The 26,627-nt window shown below is 41.4% G+C and overlaps 1 protein-coding gene across 7 annotated transcripts in view; it reads left to right on the plus strand.

Moving 5' to 3' along the window:
• The window catches only part of MSRB3 (methionine sulfoxide reductase B3), an 80,509-nt gene that overhangs the window by 13,266 nt on the left and 40,616 nt on the right, over positions 1-26,627 (plus strand). For 2 of the 7 annotated variants that reach the window (XM_077338712.1, XM_077338711.1), the window contains exons 2-5: positions 1,221-1,341; positions 14,892-15,000; positions 16,666-16,743; positions 23,648-23,676. In XM_077338712.1, coding sequence (XP_077194827.1) covers positions 1,266-1,341; positions 14,892-15,000; positions 16,666-16,743; positions 23,648-23,676 — 292 coding nt within the window. In that variant the 5' untranslated portion in view covers positions 1,221-1,265. The remainder of the gene's footprint in view (positions 1-1,220; positions 1,342-14,891; positions 15,001-16,665; positions 16,744-23,647; positions 23,677-26,627) is intronic. The other 5 variants (XM_077338713.1, XM_077338710.1, XM_077338717.1 and 2 more) reach the window with 3 other exon arrangements.

Consider the following 26,627-nt stretch of genomic DNA (forward strand, 5'->3'; position numbering starts at 1 on the left):
TTAGTGGTTGGATCCTACGACTTCCATCTACTGAGCTGGATCTGTTACCAAGACTTCCTTCAACAGAAAAAGAGACTTTTATATCAGATAAAGTCATTCTGAATTAGAGGAAGGCGGCATTAGAGGGTGGGAACTGGGGGAAATTACATTACTCAGTGTCCTGATGTTATTTGTGGGTAAGTACCAGGAAATGAACGAGCCTCTTGTGGCGCAGAGTGGTAAGGCAGCGACATGCTGTCTGAAGCTGTCTGCCCATGAGGTTGGGAGTTCAATCCCAGCAGCCGGCTCAAGGTTGACTCAGCCTTCTATCCTTCCGAGGTCGGTAAAATGAGTACCCAGCTTGCTGGGGGGTAAACGATAATGACTGGGGAAGGCACTGGGAAACCACCCCGTATTGAGTCTGCCATGAAAACGCTAGAGGGCATCACCCGAAGGGTCAGACATGACCCGGTGCTTGCACAGGGGATACCTTTACCAGGAAATGATGTCACAGTGGCATGCATTTTCATATAACTCATCCACCCACCCGGAGCAGGGAACAGGAAATTTGGCAACTGGATTCTATTCTATAAGATCCAAGCCTAGAGATTTCCGATATATTTCAATGGCTGTGTTATCTGAGAAATATCTGAAGCAATGAATAGTTATCACATGGAGCAATGGCGTTTCACCTATTTTGCTATTGTAACAATTTTATCAGTGATCTCGGATAACTTTCCACATTGCATTTCTCTCTTCCCTTTCCCCATGAACTCAGGGCAATAAACATGTGAATCCACTTGTGCTTGAAGGTATATCATACCACATTGCTATTTTGTGTTAAACTGTTGATGCTCCATTAATTTGATGGAATCTTTTGTGCAATCCACATGCTATAATAAACGAACATGGCAGTTCCCTTGTTTACTTTATGGAGTCCTTTCTGGTCATTGATTAGTTGCCAGTTTGGGTTGTCCTGTTTTCATTAAGAAATTGCTTTGTTGGGTATAGTTCATGTTTGTTGACTTACAAACCATTGTACATTGTTTCTTGTATTAATATAATGAAGCTTAAAGTGAATGGCAAGGAATGTAGTCATCTTGGTTACAAATGTTTGTTTGAAACATTCATTTTGTATTTTCCTTTCAGTGAAAAAGAGTCATAACAATCAGTTTGCTATGAATTTGTCTAACATTTTTGGTGTTTTAATTTTGTTTTCATCTTTTTTTCCCTCTACTCAGCTCTTGCCCCTGTTCTTTGCCTCTGTTGGTGAAGACATTACAGTGATGTCTGCATTCAACTTACTGCATTTGGTGACCAAGAGCCAGCCAGTGGCCCTGCGAGCCTGTGGGCTTCCCTCAGGTTGAAGGGGGGCTGCTTGTTGTGGTCATGCATATGGAAATCCCATTGAGTAAAGGGGTGGTGGTGTTTCTGCTACAGTAAATGATGTTTGCTAAACTTACATTTCTAAAACTATTCTTTGAGCTGGAAGTGCTTGCTTACTAAATGTACTAACAAATACAGCTTTAAAAAAAAGAAAAGAAACTTGGGAGGCACATTTTAAAAAGTCATTGACCCTCGTACCTTTTTTTACAGGCAATGCTATCTTTCATTCTTAAAGTGGAAAACAAAGTGGTTAATAACTATTTGTATTATATCCCATAAGTCAATATTTCTATTAAGTAAAAATATACTCCCCACAAGCAAAAAAACAAAAACAAAGGGGAGCTACAGTACCAAGAAGACCACAACAGAACAAAGATTTTGGCGATGGGGGAAAAGAACTGAGGGAGATCTAGAAAGATTATCGGTTGTTTACTGCTTTTATCCTGCCTTTACTCATGGAGCTCGAGGCAGTATACTGATGGCTCCCAAATAGTCTAACATCCAAATACTGACCATACTTGGGTTGCTTCCATGTGGCAAGAGTTCTCCACAGAGCTTTCATTGCTACAAAGACAGAGGCACTTACTATAGCACCGAAGCATCCACATGATGGTTTGCTGCTTACGTTGTTTGACTTGGCACTCTGCAACTCCTAGGGGGCTTTTTCAGTTTTGCAGAAAATTGGTCATTGACATGTCACTATACTACTATGTCAATTATTCAGTTTCATCTACAGCCCCAAGTTGGTAGTCAATATATCTCTGTAGTCCAGAGCTCATCCTTAACCACATAAATAGGTGTCTGGAAAAGGCCCCCAGTGCCAGAGGGAGGTTGTAACAGAAGCCAGGGGGGAGTGCTGGGGGAAGGAAAGTAGTACCAAGTTGGGAGGAACCTGCAAAAATGTTTACATTTCCATTTCCGTAATAGGCAGATTATGATCTATCCCAAAATAGGATATCAAATGTGGGCAAAACCAAGATGCTGGATGATTAGAAGATGATGATGATGCATGGATGCTTACAAACAATACTCCAGTTTGAGTGCATAAGTGGCCCCACTTAACTATGGTATAGTTGCTGTTTCACACGTTATTAGACCATGTTCTGGGAGGAATATTGAAAGAATATATAGGAATATATGGGAATCTTTAACTGCTCCTGTGGAGTGGAATAAATAAAAGAGTAAGCCCTAAGGGGGAGGAGAAAGGGCGGGCTCTGTCCGGGATAAAAACTCAAGGGCCCAATCAGGAGCCGTGAAGCAGCTCCTGATTGGGCCTTCCGAGTTTCACTCCAGGGCCAAGCGACCAATGGGGAGCCGTGCAAAGCCCAGCTCCCCATTGGCCGCTTAGCCCAGCCTCGCCTTGCCCGGCCGGGGACTCACCACACACAAGGAGAAGCAGCCTTCCCCGACGGTGAGCCCCCCTGCTGGCTTCCCCTCGCCCAGACACACACACACACACACACAACTCCCCTGGCCGCCCCCCCCGTTGCACCACTGCTGCTTTCCCGTGCCCAGACACACAATACTCACCAGCCAAACCCCCCCTGGCAGCCCCCCAGCGATCGCCCCACCGCCGCTTCCCCGCCCCCCCAGAGACACACACACACAAACACACACAAACCCCCCATTGGCTGCCCCCCATCCCGCTGCCACTGCTTCCCCGCACCTACAGACACACGCGCACACACACACACACCAGCCAAACCTCCCGCCACCACTTCCCCGCCCTCACAGACACGCGCGCACACACAGCCACTCCCCACCGCACTCTCCCACCCCACACATCCACGAACACAGTCCTCTTTACCCCCCTTTCCTCGCCACCTACCCCTCCTGATTCTCCCTCCCGCGATTCCCCCGCGATTCCTCCCCCACCCTTCACACACCCCCTGTCCCCTCCCATTTCACCTACCTCTCTGCCTGCCTTACTTTCTTCCTTCTTGCTTCCTGACTTCCTCTATTTCTCCATCTCCTTCTTGTCTCTCCCTCTCACTTGCTTCCTGTCTTTCTCCTTTACTTCCTTTTTTCTCCCTTCTACCCATCCCTTCAACCACCCCTTGCCCTTCTTTCCCCCTCCCATACCTCCTTTCCTCTTCTTCCTTCTTTGCCTACAGTCTGCCTCCCCATTCTTTCTTCTGTCTTTCTTCTTCAGAGGGCTTAATTTCTAGTTAATAATAAAAGGAATAGGGAAAGTGCTGTGTCATTGATCTTTGTGGAGAGAAAACATGGAAGAAATGTAATCCGTTGGTCTTGGAACAACTACTGATGGTTTTTTTAGAATGCTACCTGCATGGAATGGCAAAACCTCTAAATTAAGAATGACATTGGACCCTGGCAAGGATTTCTATCCACAGAAATGTGACTTCCTTCCTCCTGCTGCAGCATTTATTTATTCATTTATTTTTACCCCCATGTTTCTCCCCAATAGGGACCCAAAACAGCTTACAACGTTCTCCTTTCCTGCATTGTATCCTCACTACAACCCTGGGGGATAGGTTAGGCTGAGAGTGTAACTGGCCCATTGACACCCAATGAGTCTGCACAGCACAAATGGAGATTAACACCGGTCTCCTAAAATACTAGTCTAACACTCTTAATCACTATGCTACACTGACTCTTCTTTGTAGTGGCTGAGCTCCAGATCTTCTGGATAACATTTTACAGCTGTTACAATATCAGGTCTTTTCATTGTTAATATAGAAGCATTCCTAGTGGAACTCTGTACTTATTTTTTCATCTTTGTATCTGTTGTAAAGACAGGGATCAGCCTTTCCCTGTTTGAAGCTCTGACTCAGTAGCATTTTGTTCCACTTGTCAGTCCAGGCCCTAGGTACTTTATGCCCACAAAGCCCTTATCTGAGGTTTGCAGACTGGGGGGCTTTCCGCACTCCTTCAAAATCGCACAATGGTTGCCAATTGAAAATGCTACAGTTTTGCCATTATGCACAACGTCGTAGACAATCTGCCACACACCTGAAACCGATCCGCAAAAAGCGCTTCGTTGTAGCGCTTTCAGGGAAATCCCCAAAAGTGGATTCACCCTCCGGAAAGCGCTACACTCCTGCAACCAATCTGCAACACTAGCTGGAAGGTTCTGTGCGTTACCATTGTTGTGGTTTCTACAAAGTCCCTCCCCCTAGCTCTCTCCTCTGATCTTCCGGCGAAGCGATCGCCATTTTTTTTTCTCCGAGCGAGCAGAGATCAATGCACCGGCGAGCCTCCGTTTAGAGGCTTCCCCGGCTTCAGTCCCTCCCCAGAGCTGTTTAGTCTCTAAGCACAAACAACAGAAAAGCCTGTTTGCTGATGTATTTTCCCTTTATTTTTCACACTGTTTTCGGCCGAAAATCGCGTCCGTGAGGGGGGGGATTTTTTTTTCACTCGGGGGGAGCGTAGCAACGATGAAACGGCAGCTCAAACACACCTGCCTGCTGGATGGGTCTCTCCGTTGCAACGAATCAACGCATATTCGTTGCAACGGGTGTGTGTGTGTTTTTTTAAACCTTTCTTAAAGGGAAAGGGGCTCTTTGGGAGCATGCTAACGGTCGCCCATTGGCTGCTTGACGGCCAGGGGCGGGACGAGCTTGGCAATAGCGCTTCCTTTCTAGCGATTTTTGCCGAGACCGGAAGAATGTGGGAAACGATAGAAACGCAACTGGATTCCACTGCAAAGGCAGGTATGCATAACGACGAATTCCACTATTTAAAATTGCGATTTTTCGTTCAGCAAACAATTTGCTACAAGGATCCCGGTGCGGAAAGCCCCTGGTTGTTGATTCTTTTGATCTACAAAATCCAGGTGGTTGTTACATGTATAATTCTTTTGTTCCCCATGTAGAAATGCTGTCAAGGGAAGGGCACTTGTGCACATTGCTCCCCTACTTCCAAACTATTAAGCTGTTAGGTTTAAATGGCTGTGAGCCATTTAACCCATCCATTTAGTTCTTCCTTTGAGCCATTTCACCAGTTAGTTTTGCTTTGCAGGGGTAAGGAAAATCAACCTGTGGAATGGCTGCCAGCCATTTAAACCTAACAGTGGGGTTTATGCACTTGTCTCCTCTTAAATTTAAATGGATTTGAGCCATTTAATCTATTGTTTAGCTCCTCCCCCTGCTTCCAAGCTATTTCTGAACTAGAATGACTAAGTGACTATATTAAATCCGTATTCCAAGCAGCATAAACACTTCTGGCTTAAAATGGGGCTTAAATGTTTACAAGACATTCTAACCCAATCCTAGTGAGCTCTTTGTTTTTCCTTACTTGCAAAATGGCAGAAGTTGCGAGCTTACTGTTAGACAAAATTAATCTGGGTGTATGAATTCACTAGCTGCAGGAAAAGCATAAGAAGTGCAAGGGCAGACTAGGTTCTGCTCTGTAGCATGCTGAACCATACTGGCAGCACTGAGGAGCTCCTTGGCTCAGACAGTACATATAGGCTTACACTGCAGTGCTTGATTGGCATGCTCTATTCCGGGTGGCAGGTAGCCTTCCAAGGCAGCAGCTTTTCCAGAATTTCCCCAGTCAGTTAAAGGTGTGTGTTAAGATCTGAGTGGGGGGTGGCAGGCTAGACTGGATAGCCTTTTGTGTTCTCTTCCACCTCTGTGTGATTCTGTGCACCCCTGAAAAAGCATCTTACTAAATTTTACACTGCCTCTACTTCTGCCTCTACTAGACCTCTACTTTCTCCTGCAGCGATGCACTCGTAACTGACTTATAAGGGTATGTTAATTGTATAATGGATGATATTGTATGCCCAGTCTATAATGTTAGTTTATTCAAAAACAATGCAGTTTGAATATATACACATTTTAATTAGGCAAGGAAGTCCATAAACACCATTCTTGTTCACTTAGCTAACATATGCTTCAGAACTACCTGCTTTATATCTTAAAAATGTATTCCCTAAATTCAGCCCTATCAGTGAAAGTGTTGGAGACCCAAGTTCAAATCCCGACCCAAAATTCTCTGATTTTATTTTAGTCAAACTTACTTTATTGAGTGGTTTGACATGGAAGGGGAGAAAGACTATGGGAGTCATCCTGAGTGCTTTAGAAAAGAGCAAAGTAAAAAAGAGTTAAAAAATTGTAATTTATGCTCCTTTTAATACTCCCAATGTCACCAGTAGTCTTCACAACATATGATTGTTTCTGTACTAAATATTGGGGGTTATTTATAAGTGCAATTTAGTCTTTATATGATTTTGGGCAATAGTTTTAATATAAATTAAATTAATTTGTTTCAAATAAAGGCTCGATCTGCAGTTTTGCAGCCCGGTAGCAATATAAAGCCATTATTCTGAATTTCCAGTAGGTGGCACTAACTATGTATTCTTCTGCATAAAATGAAGGAAACCTTCAAGCTATGAACCAGTTACCTGTAGGGAAACGGATATTTAGCTAAATTCTTATACAAATTCATTATATCACTCATATCAATCTTTAGCACTTAAAATAATTTGCAGTTATATTTGTACATTCATTGAAGTTTTGTATTTTGTGAGAATTGGAAGGAGCTTAGACTGCCGTTAAAAAAAAATACTCTATTTTTTACCCTGCCCTTCTTCCAAGGAGTTCAGTTTGGTTCCCATAATCTTTCTCATCTTCCACTGTCAAACCACTCTGTAAAGTAGGCTAAACTGCCAAAAAAAAATCAAAGTTTTTGGGTAGGTTAAACATAAAAGGGTATCCATGGACCTTTCTTGAAAATATTACATGTATGAGAGCAGGCAGTTCCCTAAACACTCTCATTTCCAGCAAACATCTAATGTAGAGCATATTTATACAGAACTGTACAGACATTTTCTGTAGCAGAGCACCACATTGTGTATTGGGGGGAGAGGACTTACTTTGCTTTGCTGTGAGTTTGCATTTTATCAGCTCACATTTCAGAGAAATGTATTTTCCCTTTAACACGCTATTTTCTGTCGTGTTGCTTGCATCACTGTTTTGCATGCAGTAGAGAGCTCTTTCTGTTCTGCTTTGTCTAGAAGAGGACAATTGTATGATTTTAATTAAATTAAGGCGGAAAGTTCTAAAATCTGGATGCTCTTAATGCTGAAGTTGTTTGTTCTCCAAATAAAGTTTTAGATAAAATATTGTGCAGCATTTTATTACTAGAGTATTTAAATACCATTCATACACGTATTTTACTAGGTTCACAATACAGTACATCTATATGAAGACAATGGGCATATCATGTTTATTCTTTGTGTTTAATTCTGTATTTTAGTAATAGTTTAATATTAACTACGCAGTTTTTGTTTGAAAGTTTGTTACCCCATAACAGATGCCATGTAAAATAATAATGGGTGACTCTAATAGGATTCAAATGTATGATATAATGATTCTTCCTGACCTTTGGGAATAGTAATAGTTTTAGTATGATAAACAGTTACACATGATCTTAAGCAGATATATGTCCGTTCACGAAGAACAGGTGCACATTTGCCATTTATATTTTAATGCTCACTTGAGCGTTCAGCTGGCCAGATGTACCTATGTGATGCAAAGCGGGATGCACATTCTTTTCTGGACTTACTATTTATGTCCAATTATTTTCTGTCATAAGTGCTGGGTAGCTTCCATTGGTTTTTGATGTACCTTACCTAAGTTATGTGTCATTTTATATAGAGAGATTGTTCTTCATTTACCTTTTTATAAATGGACTAGTAAATAAGCCCGCTGCAGGCTTAGTGCAGCGGGCGCTAGCGGGGCTGGCGAGGCGCGCTGAGGCTGGGGTGGCTCGGGCTGTGCAGCACAGTCCGGTGGCGTGGCCTACCTCGTGGGCTACTGAGCTGTTCTGTGGTCGGGTGGGTTGGCGGGTGGGTCGACGTCGAGGCGCTAGCGGTTGGTGTCGCGGGGTGGCACTGGAGGGTGAGAGGCCGGGCGGGGTGCAGGGCTGCGGGGCAGCGGCCAGCATCACAGGCGCGTCAGTGGGCGGTGCCGGGCGCAGCGGGTGGCTTTGCGGGGCGCTGGTGGCGGTGTGGGCGAGGGCCAGGCGTAGCAGAGGTGGCGTCAGGGCCGCGGCAGCTGGCGGTCGCAGGGCGCGCCACAAGGGAGCGACCGTCCGGGCCGCAAGGCAGCACGGAAATGGCAGCGGGCGGCAGCAGGTAGGCAAGCAGGGATTAGTGAGTCCGGCAGTAAGGGACCAATTGCAATCAGTGCTGCACACGGCTCGCAATTGGTCCCTTGCCACCGGACTGACACTCAGAGGGCCCAATTGGCAGGCGCCAGCTGATTGTGCCCTCCAAGTGTCAGTCCGGGGGAAGGGGCCTATGGGCACCCTTCCTCATCACGGACAATGCCCACCCTCAGGGCCCTTAACCGTTTATTTAATCCACTCTGCTAGGAGCGGGTTAAAGATAATATTGCATGGAATCTGTTAGAAATTGAAATTGTTCACCATTTAAGAATGTATTGTGTGTTTTAAAATTAAATTATTGCTTATGATATTTTAACAATCAAAGCCTTAATGTGCTCCTTGTAGATCATTTGATTGAGGTTTCCCATTCACTTCACTGTGTACAGTAAGGGCTTAGAGCTGTCTCACACCTTAAGACGTATGTGATATGTTTTAACACAGAGGCCCTAGAACAAGGCCACTGTCTACATGCAAAATTATTTAAATCAGACGAAAATTTGGTGATCTCCATAGCACTTCAGTTCACAGCATCTGTCCTGTTACTATTCTCTTTTCCTTAAATTTAAAATTGTACACTATTTCATTTAGAATAAAGGTTAACTGTCTCCGTGGCCTTGAGGTGCTGCTGTTTGCCTCCTTGGCCTGGTACCATATGTTTCCTAGTAGATTACTTCCAGTTACCCTGGACTGTTTTGGATTGAAAACCAGCACAGGCAAGAAAGCTTAACCAAGTATTTCCCTACCTGTGGATCAGGAGCCTCTGAAAGTGGCTCACAAGCCAGCCCTCCTTAATGGCCGCTCTTGTTCTTTGCACCATTATTTCTTTTCACCTCCTCCTTGTCCACACCTCACATTCTTGCCATCCACCATCCTATGTGACAACAGGGAAGAGGGGAAATCTATCCAGCAACTAGTAATTTTGTGGTGGAAGCTGGAAAGAAGGGAAAGTGGGATACCACTTGCTTGGGCAGCTACACCCACTGTTTGTGGGTTTCTCAACTTGTTAGCGACTGTTGCATATAGAATAGGGCAAGTTATTAAACTGATAAAAGATTGTCACATACAGTGACCTGCAACCAAGAAGGATAGGAGAGCTGAAACTCCAGTAGCCTTTGTACAGTTCTTTCTGCACAGGAACCCTCTATCTTACTGAATATAGCTTCCTCAGATCTCTCAGACAGTTGGGATTAATCCCACAGGTTGTGGGATGAATCATTAATTTAGGTAGCTTTAAGAGGGTATTCGTAAAGGCCAGGTCTAACCATAGTGACTAACTGGCATCTCCATGTTCAAAGACAGGAGACTTTGTCCTGCATACTTGTAGGCCTTCAGGAAGCATGTGTGTGTGTGTACGTGTGGTTGAAGAGCAAATTTTAATTTTTCTTATGAAACCCTGTATCACACTTTAAATCCCAGTGTGGTATTGTAAAGCCAGCATGGTGTAGTGTTGGGTCCATGGAGACTACTGTGCCATGGAAGGTTGCTTAGGCCAGCTTGGTGTGGTGGTTAAGAGCGGCAGCCTCTAATATGAAGAACTGGGTTTGATTCCCCACTCTTTCATGTGCAGAAGCTGGGTGACCTTGGACCAGTCACAGTTCTCTCAGAACTCTCTCAACCCTATCTACCTCAGAGGGTGGCTGTTATGGGGAGAGGAAAGGTAAGTAGTTGTAAGCCACTCTAAGACCCCTTCAGGTAGTAAGAAGTGGGGTAAAAAAAAACAGCTCTCAGCTTAAACTACCTCACAAGGTGAGGATAAAATAGAGTATGGCAGATTGAGGTATACCACTTTAGGTCCCTATTATGAATTTAAATAAATACACATTTGCTGGTGCACCACAACAATAATGTTGCAAAAGACGCACTGCTTAATTTCCAAGACTGTTGCCTCAGCTCATTTTTTTTTTGTATTTCCCCCATTTTTGTTAATCATTCTGATGGTGGAGATAGGTTGTCCCCCCCCTCCCCTTCAAACATCTTCCTACATAAAAGCTCACTCTGATAATTAGAAGAAGAGTTAGTTGGCGCTTTCCTCTACCCGAAGGAGTCTCAAAGCGGCTTACATTCACCTTCCGTTTCCTCACAACAGACACTCTGAAGTAAGTGAGCCTGAGAGAGCCCTGATATCATTGCTCGGTCAGAACAGCTTTATCAGTGCTGTGGCGGGCCCAAGGTCACCCAGCTGGTTGCATGTTGGGGAAAGCTGAAAGCTGGCTACCAGAGAGGAGATAATTTGACTAGTGGCCCTTTTCAGTCTGTCCATCTCTGAAATCTGCCAGATCAAAATGTTTAAAGGTAGCACCCACAAGGTCAGAACTAAGTTTTGCCCTTATTCCAGATATGCTGGATGTCAACTGCGTGTCCAACTGTCATCCTTTTCCCTTTTTATTTTCCTGTGGAAAGCTGAACAAGGTGCCTCTTTGCAACCCATGATACTTTTGAGTAATATCCACTTTCCATACGATTCTGGTTTATGATCAGAAAATGAGACTACTTCTCTTTTTAATATTCTATTAACTGCAGACTTGGGGTTTCTCCATCATACCTCGAAGCATGTCCCTCCACCTTTTTAGTTGAGAACACCCAGCCTGAGGAAAAGTTCTGTGGGAAATAAAAAAATTTGGTACTTTCAATGAACCTAATATAGTGGCGACATTAGTAGCCTGTGTGGTGAAAATATAGTTCCTTTCCCCAGCTATAAATACCCACCAAACATTATTCATGGTTTCATAACCTTGAGTCTGGTCTACTCTAAGACACTTTATGTGGCTCTGTCCTTAGTTGAACAGCTTATGCTGACTTGTCATGTTCTCCTAAATTCACCATGTGTGTGCCAGTTCAGGGCTTGCAAGGATGTGGTCTTGATTATAGAATTCCTTTCCCCTGTAGATTTGGCAAATGTAAATGGTTTTTGGTTTCCAGAGATGAGGGATAAGATAGAGAAGCAGGATTTGTTCACTGGGATTCAATATGCGTGTGTGTGTTATATTAAACACAGAGCAACCTGTCCTGACCATCAGATGAGCAGTGAATAGCACTAAAAATAATAAATTCTCCTTTTTGTGCTAGTGGGTTTACAATGCAAGTGGGAAGACACTTTAGGGAGCAAGCGCCACTGAATAAAACAAAGTAGGATTCTGAATAAACCTGCTTAGGAAGGCACTGTTCAGATGAGGAGGGGGAAATATATGGGGGGTTATCAGCAATTTTAAAATTTAAAACTATAGCGGTATACTAAAATATTTTGTGGCTTTAAAAGAAAATCCCTGAGATGAATATTGCCTTGCTATAGCTATGCATGTACAAATTAATACAAGGTCTTCTTTTGATTTTGACATAAAGGGAAAGACTTATTAGTGCAAGAACACAGCATAGCTTGAGAATATAGACCTTTGCCACTGGACTTCTTAAAATAAGCAACAAAATGTTATAAAGCACAAACGTCACTTACAGTTTGGAAACAATATTTATATTTAAGGTTGAAAAGCCAGGATGTAGGAAAATCATGCTAATTTGGAAGGTGACCTTTAAGTGCACCAAAGCCAAATAATTTGTCGGTTATGACATGGGGCACATTCCTGCAAAATTTGTGAGAGTACTCCTTTAGTTACTCTTGAAAGACAAACAAAGAAACCTGAAATGAAATCTTTATCCCCTCTAAAATAAGCCCCCCCCCCATAACTTAGATTCGACAACTTTTAATGTCTGCAGTATTTATTTCAATCACGTGTTTTTGATTTTGCTGTTTTCTGCCTGCAAATACTTAACAGGGTTAGTGGGTAGTGATCAGCAGTATGTTTTTTTTTAAAGAAAAAAACTGAGTTGGAATGAAGTGGGGGACATCTTGGGTTAAATTATTTTCAAGCATCTGTTCTTTAAGCTACTTTTTATGAACACTCTCTAGTAATGACTGAAAGTAAAAAAGGAGAAAAGCATCCAATGTTAGGAAATTGCAATCCAATACCATGTAATTTAAACCTGCCGTTTCTCCTCTTGTACTGAATGACATACAGATGGATAGCTGTGGTCACTGGACCTTGATATATGTCTATTTCTACCAACTTTTGACTTAAAACTGTTTATTTCTAATCAAGGATGATTCCATCATCAGTATTTATAAAACAAACAAACTTTATTTTTGAGAAATGCTAAATTTCTGACAAACATAGTAATCTGGAGGCAATCCTAAACAGAATTAAATCCTTCTAAATTCATTGACTTCAATTGATTTAGAGGGAAGTAACCATGGTGTTGTTGGGGATCTGACTTTCCTCTGTGCATTTCCACCCTTCCCCAAATTTGTAATGTGTTTTACATAGTGCAAAATTAATTTAAAAATATACATTTTGCTTTGATCCTGTTTCTTTATACTTGCCTGTTTGTATCAGTAAGAATTTTAAAATACCTTTATCAGATTTCTTTAAAAAATACATGTGGCCAGTACTTACAGTGTGAGGCATGATGAGTATCTGAAAGAGCGAAATGCTTGGAGTAAGATGTAAAATATGATGTAGGTGGTACTAAGATCCAAGACATAATGTGAATGATTAGTAAATGATGTTCCATTCACATTTGAACCTGAGCACAACTTGCAAAGGTGGTGTGATAGTCACCTTAAGACAAAAAAAGATAGATATGAAGGCCAGTATTTAAGTGGATTAGGCAGCTAAAGAAGTAAATTATTTTTTATAGGCAAAGCTAACAATTCTGTGGGTTCAAGTATAGTTTACAATGAGCTAAGAACAGTTACTGGAAAATCTGTGCAAGCCTAAAACCACAGATCAAGAGAACTGTTTTTGTTTAATGTTTGGATGCTTCCGATGAGCAGGCCACTACTTGCATATAATCTTTTGTGTTAAAGAGTATTACAGGTGCCACCACTCTAGAATGGCGCTGCAGGGAAACCTTCATACTATCAAATAAATCACATTTTAGGTTGCTAAGCCTTGTTCAGTCGTTATGATTTTGGCACTCCAGTTGTGCATAATAACACATTGCACAGTTCTCCCAGCATGGGCAATAAAAAGATCAATGAACACATGGGCAGTAAATAGAGCAATGAGCATATTTTCCAGCTTCAATACACACAAGCATGTACCTTCACAATTTTGGGAATCTGATTGTTCCTTAGGTGGTTGTATCACCAGAATTACTAACAAAGGAGTAGGTGGAGTTGTGAGACATGTTCCAGAGAGATGCAGTATTTTATAGTCCTTCATGGAGCATTTTATTATTTGACTTGAATGTAACTTAAAGTGATGCAAATTGGATTTAAGAGATTCTGCCATCCAGGTGCTGACCCTAAACAGGGTGGGGGATGTATTGTGTCATGCACCAGTTGCTCAACTATATTCTGTACAGTAGCTGAAAGAGAAATGGGTGCACCTGCCCATATTATGAAATTACCTGCCTGGGGGTATTAGGAAGGCCCCCCACCTTTGAATTGTTTTTCAAAATGTGAAAAACAGAATATGCAAAAATATTAAAAATGGCATATAACAAAGGATAAATCACACACATGTTCCAAGCCACATCTGAGTGATTATGCAATCCGTTTTCATTATGGCCAATGATATTCTTACACAAGTAATTACAAATGTGTATGCAATTTATGCATTTTTATAGGATGTTTTACATATTTTTGCATAAGAATTTTTATACACATGAAATCGAAAAGATGGACCAATAATAATTATTTGAAAGAGTATGTTTATTCTGTCCTGTTCTAACAAAATTCACAAAATCTGTCAAATAGTGTGTTTATTCGGACTGTCATTGTAAAATACTTTGTTTCTCAGGATGCTTTTTTGACACTGTCTTCTAAATGTAGGAAATTCCAACTTTTAATTACTTTATTTTTGTGTAAATTCTGATTCTCAGAACTATACTATCTGAAGAAGGATGATGTGCGAAGGACAGTTTGCTTTTAAATGAGCAATAACCAATTTACACCATTTTCTGTTCAGTGCTTGTTTTTCAAAGTTTATTCTCTTGCTTTGGTAAACATCATATGCCCATTATCTTATGTCTGCAATATAGATGTCTTGCTGCTGTTAAATCCTAAACATATTTACAGAGAAAGTATGATTAAACATGTTTAGGATCACAACCACAGCTTATGGTGATCATGTGAATTCTGAAACAGTTTTGATTTTTTCTGCACAGAGAAGGCTTTGGCTGTGTCACATTATCACTATGCCCGTGGAGTCACATGCTTTGTGGAGAGCAGACTTGTTGGATCTGAAGAAGCAATCAGCTGAGCCACTCTAATCTAATGCATTAGAATCGGATCTTATCTTTGGAAATGTGAAAGCAGAAGCTGCCCGCGAAAGTGATGATTCAAGTTTTGAACTTTAAACAAGTTCCTTTTTCCATATCTTCTTGTTTTGCAGGGTCACGCAGGGATAAAAAGACCTGTAAGGTGGTCTTTTCCCAACAGGATTTGAAAAAGCGGCTGACACCCTTGCAATACCATGTTACTCAGGAAAAAGGGACTGAAAGGTAAGGCAAGATGAGAGAAATGTGTAAAAAAATCTTCCTAAATGCTGCTGTTTCAACTTCTCTCCAGAAACACTTTTAAGGAGTTCTGCACTTGCTTACTAACTCATACAAATTAACACTGTTGAACACACAGAAAAATTTGCTGCACAGAAGGTTGTGGACTTTATACATGAATGCTCTTCTGTTTTAAAACCTCCCCATTTATGCTTAGGGTCTGTTTTCAGTTTACCACAAAATGTGTGGAAGTAATGGCAGGAAATTCTGGGTGGGTTTTTTGTTTGTTTGTTTTGTTTTTGGAAAACACCACAGTAATCAGACACACTAGGGAGACAGGCTGCAATTTTAAACGTCACTATTGTATTTATAGACATTTTGTTTTGCATGAAGAAGTGGTTTAATTTAGTTCCTCTCAATTCAGTTTCTTTCCTCCTTTTTTAAAGCACATGTGGAGAAAGTATTTATTGGCTCACTTGTGTCTGGAATGTCAAATATTTTCAATAACTGCTCTCACATGGGTTTAGCCTTTGGATGCAAGCTCTGAATCCTGAAGGAGGGTGCAGAGAAGACAGGACAGCTCACCAGGGTTGTTCTGGTGAATATCACTTTTCACAAGTGCATCTTTGGCAAAGTCTATTTGTCCTTTGTTTTTTAGCCAGTCCATGGAGGTTGGCTTTAGACTTGGGCTTCCACTTCTGAGTCATAGTATAATAACATAACTGCTTGGTTCCCATCCAGATTGGAAAAGGTACTTTACTGCATGTGGACCCTGAATTAAGCAGTAACACTTTGTCAATGGGGATGACTTGCACTAAGCGTATACCCTGACAAGGAACTCATGGTGAACTGTTCCTCCCAACTCAGGAGGCCTTCCAGACAAACAGTTATTTAACTGTTGTGTACAAGACTAGCAAAAATGATTTAATGCACACAAACAACCATAGATTAGGTCATTTTTTAAAATCCTGTTTATAAAAAAAATGGACCCCATAAAAAGGGTGAAAGGATAATAAAAACAAGCTGCAGAACACACGGACTTTTTGTTGGAGTAGCACAGCTGATTTGTATTAGATATATGACCTCCTAGCCTTTAAGATTGTTAACTGAGAAAAATATTCCCTTAAAGCAGTAATATTCCTCTTCAAATACAAATGCAGAGCTCACACAGCTTGAAATCAGAGGCCAGTTATTTCAATTTTAGTTGGATTCTTTTGGTATTCAAATATATTTTGGTGCCCTGTCTGGGACCAGCAAGTGAATACTTACGCCATGATCTTGCACTTGTACTTTATCTAGGTTATATCCGTTAAATTAGAACTACCAAATAGGATCTGAAAAAGTAAAGTTAGAAAGATGTTTAGTGTATGAACGCATTCTAAAGTACAGCCTTAGCAGTAACTGCTAATTGAACGGTTGAGCTGAGGAACAAAATTTATTACAACCATAAGAGATTTTTGTCTTTTGACACTTTGTATTTCCCCAGTAGTGGCCTGTCTTATATTCAAAATGTTAATGTGGAATGTTTGGATTTTAATACTAATGTTCTACTTTATAAAGCTTAATGATGCCTAAATTACGAGATGTAGAAAAATGCTGAACTCTAGTCAAACCAGACTATTAGCAGACTCATAATTCAGTAGTACTCATGGCTTTATTATTTTCCCCCAGTGCCTTTGAGGGAGAATTCACATATCACAACGCTCATGGAGTATACAAATGTGTGGTTTGTGGAACTCCATTGTTCAAGTGAGTAGATTGAATCATCTGCAACATAATGACTTCTCTTCTTGGTTTTTGATCATTGCTTATAGGCTAGACAGGCATACAAAGTTTGAAGAAGCTCTTAACATTTATTCATATCTGTAAATGAAAATACAGTGAAGTAAAATAGAAAATATAGAATACCATAAACAGAGAGTTTGGACTATGTTACAAGAGGTAAGTTTAGAATTCCTTACTGATAGTTCATAAACTTTCAGATTTGGATATGTGCTAACTAATACAGTCTTTGAACCCACAAAGTCTTTTCCACCTAGGCAGTTATGTCACAGAGAGAAGCAGGGAGAAGGGGGAAATTAGTGTCTGCCTGCTCTCACCCATTATCTCTTTTAGCCCTCCAGAAGGGATAAAAATACCAAATTTACTGCCTAATTTAGCTCTTAGTCAGAAAGGAGGTTACATTAATTCTGAAATATGTGTTACACGCATACATATTTTGAGACCTTTTCAAATTAGGTAATTCTCATCATTTGCTCTTCCTTCTTTCTGTGCATTTCACTGCCTCTGCTGAGATAGATGCATAAAGCTGTCTCACATCAAGTCAGTCCATTACTCTGTCTGGCTCTGACCTGTTTACTTTGCATGGCGGGTACTGTCCATGATACATGACAGAGAAAGGTCTTTGCCTGCACATACTACTTGAGATCTTTTAAACTAGATATATTAAATATTGAACTGCGTGCATACAAAGTATACTTACTCCTACTGAAGGCCTAATTATGCAATAGACTTTTTTTCAGTGGGAACCTGAGCTCAGGTCAACATATGTGGTCTAGTTCCATGGTTCCCAAGTGTATGGGGCGCATGATTTAAACTGGGACCAATGCACTCAGAGTCTCTCTTCCTGACTTGAAATAGCTACAGGAAACTGCTACTCATCTTGCTCAGGAAACTGATGGGCCAAATAGTGGCAGACTAGGGCTATTTTTGGCCTGGAAAATGAATTGGGGAAGTTAAGCCCCTTCTCTCTATGTTATTCAGCTCTGATTTGAATTGGACCCTCACATGTCTGAGAAATGCAGAACATTCCCAGGAAAAACATATCCTGTAGTTTGATCCTGATTCAGAGTCATTGTTCTCTCCTTCTCTCCCCCTCCCCCCTCTTCTTCAACCATCAATCAATAGTTTCAAATTCTTTGCTTCCTGTATGTCAAGCTGAACTCCCATTTACAGTCCTTTAGGATGAGAAATGTCTAATAGGACTGAAAGGTAATTGAGATGTTTAGTTTGTGGTGATATGTCTGTTTTAAAAACTCAAATACTGGCTACATAAATTCAAATCATGGCTGTAGCATGGGTTGGAGGAAGAAGGGGATTGATTCTTCCACCCTAACCTGCTTTCATCAGTTATAAACCACCACCCCTCCAATCTATCTATTTCCCTCCCTCTAGAGGAAATAACAGTCTGGGGGAAAGAAGAATTTGTTTGCTGAAACTATGCAGAATGGGAATGGTTTAACCTCTTCCCTAAACTGCAGACCTGGTCTGTACTGGGAGCCTACATAGCTGTTTGTTGAGTTTGAAAAGAAATGCTCTAAAGATCCACTCATGGATCTCCCTGCATCTCATTCTTTTTAGGCTCCCAGATATTTGGAATGCACGTGGTCTTCCATCATTAAGATCTATACTGCGTGTTCTTCTGTGGATATGGCATTTAGGTGTTTACTGGAATTGTAGACATTTAACACCTGTCTTAAACTGACTTTCACACCTTGTAAACAGGAGTTCATATAGCAGTTGGTGAAATAGTATCTCTCAATTTCAAGAACATTCTTCTTTGCCTCAAATGCTGGGGAGCTATAGCTACAGCTTGTGCCTCTGTCCATTTGTTCTGCTAATGATGGTACTTTCCTCCAGTGCAAGGCACTTCCCCTTGTGAAAGAGGCTCTTCTTGCACTAAACTTGCACTAGAATATTGGGCCAACATGAGCAGAATGTATCTGAGACTGCATCTGTGACTCAAGGTGTCTGTCATTCTTCCAGCACTGTTGAGGACAGGGACGTTTTGATGGCTTTGTGAGTATCCAAGGATAGAGAATTGGTGGATATACAGACAGAATTCTTACATAGAGAATTTTATCATTTATAAAAGAGTAGCATATGTATATTCTTTGTTGTTAAACTTAGATGAATCTGTTAATTGATTAGTGAAAATGTTGAGAAGCAATATGGAACAGGAGAAGTCACAGCTAAATGGGACTGGATTTGGGAAAAGATCTGGCCAAGATTGATAGAAGGAAAGTTTTAGAAGAAGAAGAAGAGTCGGAACATATATGCCACTTTTCTCTACCCGAAGGTGTCTCAAAGTGGCTTACAATCTCCTTCCCTTTCCTTTCTCCAAAACAGAAACCCTGTGAGGTAGGTGAGGCTGAGAGAGCCCTGATATTATCGCTCAGTCAGAACAACTTTATCAGTGCTGTGGTGAGCCCAAGACCACCCAGCTGGCTGCAGTGGGGGAGCATGGAATCAAACCCAGTTCGCCAGAATAGAGGTCCACACTCCTAAGTATTACACCAAGCTGCTCTCTCATCATGCCACATACAAATATGGTTCAGCCATTTTGATTTCTTGCATTTCTTTTTCTTTGGGATGGTTTTAGTTGCTACCTGTTGTACAATGTTGCGAACCTCCATCCATAGTTCTTCAGGCATTCTGTCTATCAGATCTAATTCCTTAAATCTATTTGTCACCTCTGCTGTATATTCGTCGGGGATATGATTTAGTTCATACCTGCGTGGCCTAGTGCTTTTCCCTACTTTCTTCAATTTAAGCCTAAAGTTTGCAACAAGAAGCTGATGATCTGAACCACAATCAGCTCCTGGTCTTGTTTTTACAGTATAGAACTTTTCTATCTTTTACAGTATAGAACTTCTCCATCTTTGGCTGCAGAGCACATAGTCAATCTGATTTCTGTGTTGACCGTCTGGTGATGTCCATGTGTAGAGTCGTCTCTTGGGTTGTTGGAAAAGAGTGTTTGCTATGACCATTGTATTCTCTTGACAAAATTCTACCAGCCTGTGCCCTGCTTCATTTTGTACTCCAAGGCCAAACTTGCCTGTTATCCCGGTTATCTTTTGGCTTTCTACTTTAGCATTCCAATCCCCCATGATGATAAGCACATCATTTTTTGGCGTTGCTTCTAGAAGGTGTTGTAGGGCTTCATAGAACTGGTCAACTTCATCCTCTTCAGCAGCAGTGGTAGGGGCATAGACCTGGATTACTGTGATGTTGAATGGTTTGCCTTGGATTTGAACTGAGATCATTCTGTCATTTTGGGGATTATATCCCAAGACGGCTTTTCCTACTCTCTTATTGATTATTAAGGATACTCCATTTCTTCTGCAAGATTCTTGTCTACAGTAGTATACTTGATGGTCATCTGAATTAAATTCACCCATTCCTGTCCATTTTTAGTTCACTGATTCCTAAAATGTCGATGTTCAGTCTTGTCATCTCTTGTTTAACCACGTCCAGCTTGCCTTGATTCATTGATCTGATGCTCCAGGTTCCTATGGAATAAAAATCTTTACAGCATCGGACTGTCTTTTCACCACCAGTTACTTCCACAACTGAGCTTCCTTTCGGCTTTTGTCCAGTCACTTCATTCATTCTGGCGCTACTCGTAGTAGCCGTCTGCTCATCCCCAGTAGCATATTGGACACCTTCCGACCTGAGGGGCTCATCTTCCGGCGTCATATCATTTTGCCTTTTGAACTTGTCCATTGGGTTTTCAAGGCAAAGATACTGGAGTGGTTTGCCATTTCTTTCTCCAGTGGATCACCTTTTGTCAGAACTCTCAGCTATGACCTTTCCGTCTTGGGTGGCCCTGCACGGCATAGCTCATAGCTTCACTGAGCTACGCAAGCCCCCTTGCCACAGCAAGGCAGCATTTAGTATACCAGCAATTTATTAGTAGAACTTGCTTGAAATCAGGCCAATGTCATCACAAACATGGCAATTCAGAGGAGAGCATACATCAGTATAAGCAATATGTATGCCATCTCCTGGGAACTTAGTTGCTGACAATTTTTCTATCTTGCCTCTGCATATAAGGCTTCTGTGCTGTCAGCCCCTACGCCCCTTCATAAGTTGTGAGTAGTACAGTATGCTCATGGGAGAGCTGTGTGTGCCTAAGGGCACAAGTACAAGCTTGACAGGATCTGACCATACGTATGCATCAAGTATATCCTCCTGGGTACAATAAATGCTCTATTTAGTTGTCAATCAGCCTGGTTTAATCATTGTAGCAATCAAGTTAGTATGCATTTTCATTTAGGAAATATCCAAGGTACAAATAAGAAACTTGATTTAAATTGCATCCATTTAAATCAATCTACCATGCTCATTAGAAAGAGGCTAGAAAATGGTCTTTCAGAGAGGCTTGCTTGTGCCAAGAGAACTTACTGAAGGATTGTTCCTAAAATAGTCAAGGGTGGCAACAAAATGGATAAGATCTTAAGGGCTCTTGCGCTGCTTGTATTCAGACTCCCTCTGCTGCTCTTGAGGCCCCATCTACATGTCACAAAATCTTAATGTTTGCTGTTCAACAATGAGGACTTTGTATCACTTGTGCAATAGGAGGTTTGTGGTTCTCAGATGGACACCAGCTCTTTTCGGTTTGTAACCATATGCCGAGAGAAGCAGCTTCAGCGTCCTTTTCTGTGTTGTGCTTGTGGCCACAAACAACTCCAAGAATTTGCTGTTGGCTTTGTTGTGAAACTTATGCATAGCCACATAAGTGACATGGTTTTTACAGTGAAGCAATAGCAGATCCATGGGGTGATTTGCTGAAGTGGAAACAGCAGGCAAGCTAAAGTCGCTTTAGTGGGAGTGGCGGCAGGTGTGCTGGTTGGTGGGCAGCCTCCTGGCAGCCCTACCATCCTGTGCTGCCCTGGGTAGCAGGAATTGTAGTGAAGCTCTGCACTGTGTTTCATTTGAGCTGCAGGATCGTTGTGCTAACATGTTGGTGACTGAGGAATAGTTTATTTTTTTCCAGCCTCAACATTTTGGAGAGGTTCAGGATTTCACTTTAAAAATGTTTCAAAACAAGGACACAACAAAGAGGAGAGAAGACTTTTCACATATGAATTCGCTTCTTTTTTTTTTGTACTTAGTGTAATCCACTTGCACAAAGATTAAGGCTCTTCCTGCTGTTCCCCTCCCAGGACATCAGGAAAGTTGATTCAACAACTTGTGGGACCTGTGGGGAGTAATAGGCATGTAAGTTGGTGGGTTCCACAAAGCTGCTAGCATGTAATATCATGTGATGTCACATGACAGGAAGGAATGGAACCTGAGAGACAAGACCTGGACTGTTGACAAATCCAGGCTGAACAATAGCGGGTGTAACGTACTGAGTTGCAAACCTGCACAGGCAGGTTCAGAGACACCCACACACATACTAAAGCAGTCCCTTTGTCTTTTGTTCCCACCAGAACAGCAACCTCCTACCTCCCCTAATTGTCTAAATCCCCTCATCCCTGCTTGCAGCACAGAGTCTTCCTTGCCTGCAAAACATCAGCTTTATCTAGAAGAGGTGGGTCCAGGCCTCAGGCATGTGTACAGAGTTTTGGAGAACTAAGTGGCAGGCATGGAGAGAGCAGTGGGGGTTGAGTCATGATGTGCCAGAAGGGGGAGAGAGAAGGCATCAGAGAGCATAGCAGGGAAGACGTCTCCAAACCTGCCTGTACTAAACAAAGAATCCTCTCCAGTGTGGAATGGCCTGCTGAGCCTCTCAGCATGGGAGTAAAAAGAGGCTGCAGGCGAAATGTCCTTTGCTTGCGTGCCAGCAGCAGTTCCTTCCGAAAAGCAGCACCCCCCACCAAACTCTTTAGAGGCTTACTCAGCAAGGGGGATTCCGTGGCTGAAAACCACTGTCCTAGAAATTACAACTAGCTAATGTAACATCCTTTATGGAGATTCCTGTGGATTATTTATTGTATCTTGCTGGGCAGTTGTGAAATATATGATATATAATAAACACACACATACACTCTGGTTGTTAATTTGTGATTATAAATCTGTCTGTAGCATGACTACTAATTGGTTTGAGAGCTAGGTCGAGACAATGCAGTCTTATAGCTATTTGTCTGAGTAGCCCTAGTTGTAGGGTTAATTCTGCTTGACAGAACTTCAGCAGCATCTTGAAAGTAATTACCCAACTCAACGTTTTCCCACAGCTGAACTGAGAGCTTCAAAGGCTTTTGAGTTTAGAGCCATTATTAACCTATATCTGAAACATAATGTTCCCACAAAGGCTAATTTTCCCTTCCCCTTTCTTCCCTGTCTGCCTCATTATTAAATGTACAGCCCACTTGGGTTCATGGGTGATATGCTAAACTAAACACTTAAAATACCACTTATTAAACAGACAAAAAATGAATGTGATAATTGTATGTTTTGTATGTACTATGCTTTTGTTCAGTAAGAATTCACAGGGAGGCTGGATTTCCCTCTTCGGTTCTTAAAGGGAAACCATTTATATATGGAAAAAAATGATATGAACACTCAAGCACCCATCCTATGACAATGTTTGAGCATCATATAATTAAAATTTAATTAAAAGGGAGAAATAACCCATGCTGCTGATTTGTTTGATTGAAATATAAATATTCCTAACTAAAAGTGTGTGTTGTTTCAAATTGTATAGTTATTGTGTTTCTATTTCTAATTTTTACAGGCTTCTGCATTTGTCTGTATTGTAAACTTAAAGTTATTGATAAAGTTGTTAATGTAAAAATATATTGAAGATTACAATGCGTAGACTAGCATATTTATGGATGCAGGTTGTAAATAGATTACTGATTTCTCATGGCAGTTAAAAAAAACAACTACATTACTTTTCTTTCTCCTTTTCTTTCTTTGTTTTTAGATCTGAGACAAAGTTTGACTCCAGTTCAGGTATGTTTAGGTTTACAATATCTTGAATATTCCATTTTCATGTTACTCTTAAAAGAGTAATTTATCAGCTCATGTATAATCTTAACTTTAAACAGTCTGGAACCAGCCATCTCAGGTTTCAGAATGCCTTAAACAGTGCTATTATTGTTAATGGCATTGCTTTTATTTCTTCCATTGGCTCAAGGCGTTTTAACTTTACTCTTTCATGTTATGATGATCGCAGGGAGACCATGTCAGTTCTGTATTAGGTTTTGAATGATCTGAGGAGAAGGGAAGGGGACTTTGGGAATATTGGTCACTTTAAAAGGATATTTTTCTTCCTGGAAGACAAAGCTATTCCATGGCCTTGAAGCTTGAGCAGCCAATAGATCAGGAAGCAGGTTATTTGTCATCAGATTTGCATGACATAGGCATGTAGACTTGCATGCCAGACAAGGCAGTAGATTTCTCTTTATGTAGTTAACTTTGAATGTCAATTTCTTTGAGATTTATTAAAAATATATTGATGCCATAGACTCCCAAAAGCAGAAACATGCAAAACTTAGGGGCTTTCCGCACTCCTTCAAAATTGCACAATGGTTGCCAATTGAAATCGCTACTGATTTGCCGTTATGCACAACGTCGGTGACAATCTGCAACACTCCTGAAACTGATCTGCAAAAAGCGCTTCGTTGTAGTGCTTTCAGGGGAATCCCAAACAGTGGATTCACCCTCTGGAAAGCGCAGCTGGCAGGCGATGTTTGAGCTGCCGTTTCATTGTTGCCACGCTCCCCCCGAGTGAAACCCCCCCCCCCACGGGCGCGATTTTCGACTGAAAACAGTGTGAAAAATAAAGTGAAAACAAACCAGCAAACGGGCTTCTGTGATGCATGTGCTTGGTGACTTTAAACAGAGGGACTGCAGCCGGGGAAGCCTCACTGGGTAAACGAAGGCTTGCCAGTGCGTTGATCTCCGCTCGCTCGGAGAAAAAAAAATGGCGATCGCTTCGCCGGAAGATCAGAGGAGAGAGCCAGGGGGAGGGACTTTGCAGAAACCACAACAATGGTAATGCACAGAACTTTCCGCTAGTGTTGCAGATTGGCTGCAGGAGTGTACCACTTTCCGGAGGGTGAATCCACTTTTTGGGATTTCCCTGAAAGCGCTACAACGAAGCACTTTTTGCGGATCGGTTTCAGGAGTGTTGCAGATTGTCAACGACGTTGTGCATAACGGCAAAACTGTAGCGATTTCAATTAGTAACCATTGTGCTATTTTGGACGAATGCGGAACGGCCCACAGAGAGAGCCGTCCCTGCTGCCACAGAAAGAGAGACAGAGACAGAGAGCTGCCCCAAACTGCACACCAGCCCTCCTTCCCTCTTAAGAATGAGCCCTAATTATCTGCTATGCCTCCTGCTGAGAGGCACAGACATAGGCAGGGAGAGGGAGAGAGCGAGAGAGATCTGCACTTCCCGGTGTCCCCTGGGTCCTAGTGCCCATTGCATTCCTGCTTGCAGTGGGCTTCCTTGCTAGTGTTTTTTTTAATATTACTGAAATATGCTTTCATGATGAGAAATGAAGTTACTCCCCTAGAACGAGGGTTGTTTGGCAGAAATTGTCTAGGTAAGACCTTTTTGGACTTTATATCTATGCTTACCAGCAACCTCCCACGTGTGTATAGATTTTCCCAGCACATGAAATTACCATGTTGCCTGAACCGGGGCAACATGCATATAACTTCACTATGTACAAACTAACAACTGGAGGCTTTTCCCTTTTTATGGGTTTCCTGCAATGAAAGCATGTAGCAAGCTTTGAAAAGCTCGATTTATAATTTTTCACTATAAAATCTGGAAACATCATATAGAAATGAAATACTGAGGAAGACATTGTTTAGGCAACATGACTTTGAATCTGAGCATTTAAGTTCAAAGTGAAACAAAAATGTAAATTACTGCCCAATATTCATCATGCAGATGGCCCTAACATCTGTACAGAAAACACATTCTTCACCCAAATGATCAGAAATGTACTTGTTTTAGGATAGTAATAGCTACTTCTTTGCTGAAAGAAATTCTCCTCTTATTGCAGGTACTCTGATTTGAAGAAACAATTATGCTTTTTAAATTTTAAATTTTATTGCAACAAAATAAAACGTTCAAGTAATGGAATGGCATTTCTAACTAAAACGACTATTGTAAGAAATTGGATAAATTGGTATTCCACAAACAGCTGGTTCTAGAAAAAGAAATTCTTCCATGGAAATCCAGGGTCTTGTGGGGAAAATGGTGAATTACTGTGGGTGAACAAAGAATGTTTGTTGCCTAACAGGAATTGTACAAATGGACTCTTGTTAAAAGGTCTGCAATTCATATAGGTGTATCCATGCATTTTGTGATATTATATTACTAAGATTTTACTGTTTATTACAATTTTCATAGCAGTATAACTAAAAGGAACCTCTTGTGTCAAATCGTTTCCAGCCACATAGCCTGGCTCAGATGCTGTTACAGTCTTATTTTGTCCCTGTATTAAAGTGAGTGAACTATGAATGCACGAAGCTAGAGTATACTGGGTTAGACCATTGGTCTATCAAAGTCCGTATTGTTTGCTGTGATTGGCAGCGGCTCCCCAAGGTCTCAAGCAGAGTTCTTTCATATAACCTACTACCTGGCCCTTTTAGCCAGTGATGCCAGGGATTGAATGTGGGACCCTCTGCATGCAAAAGAGATGCTTTACAACTGAGCCAAGGCTATCATTACTAATGCACCTTCATGCAAAGCAGATAAGCAAATGGTACATTGAGGTTTTATAAACAATATATATGGTGAGCTCCTACAGATTCTTTCTAATAATAAATGAGTACCTTACAGTCACAAACGAGTTATGGTCATCTCTCATGGGGTTTTCAAGACAAGATGAGCAGAGGTGGTTTATTATTGCCTGCTCCTGTGTAGCTGCCCAGGTATTCCT

This window comes from Paroedura picta, chromosome 5 (genome assembly GCF_049243985.1).
Source record: "Paroedura picta isolate Pp20150507F chromosome 5, Ppicta_v3.0, whole genome shotgun sequence".
NCBI classification, from domain to species: Eukaryota; Metazoa; Chordata; class Lepidosauria; order Squamata; family Gekkonidae; genus Paroedura; species Paroedura picta.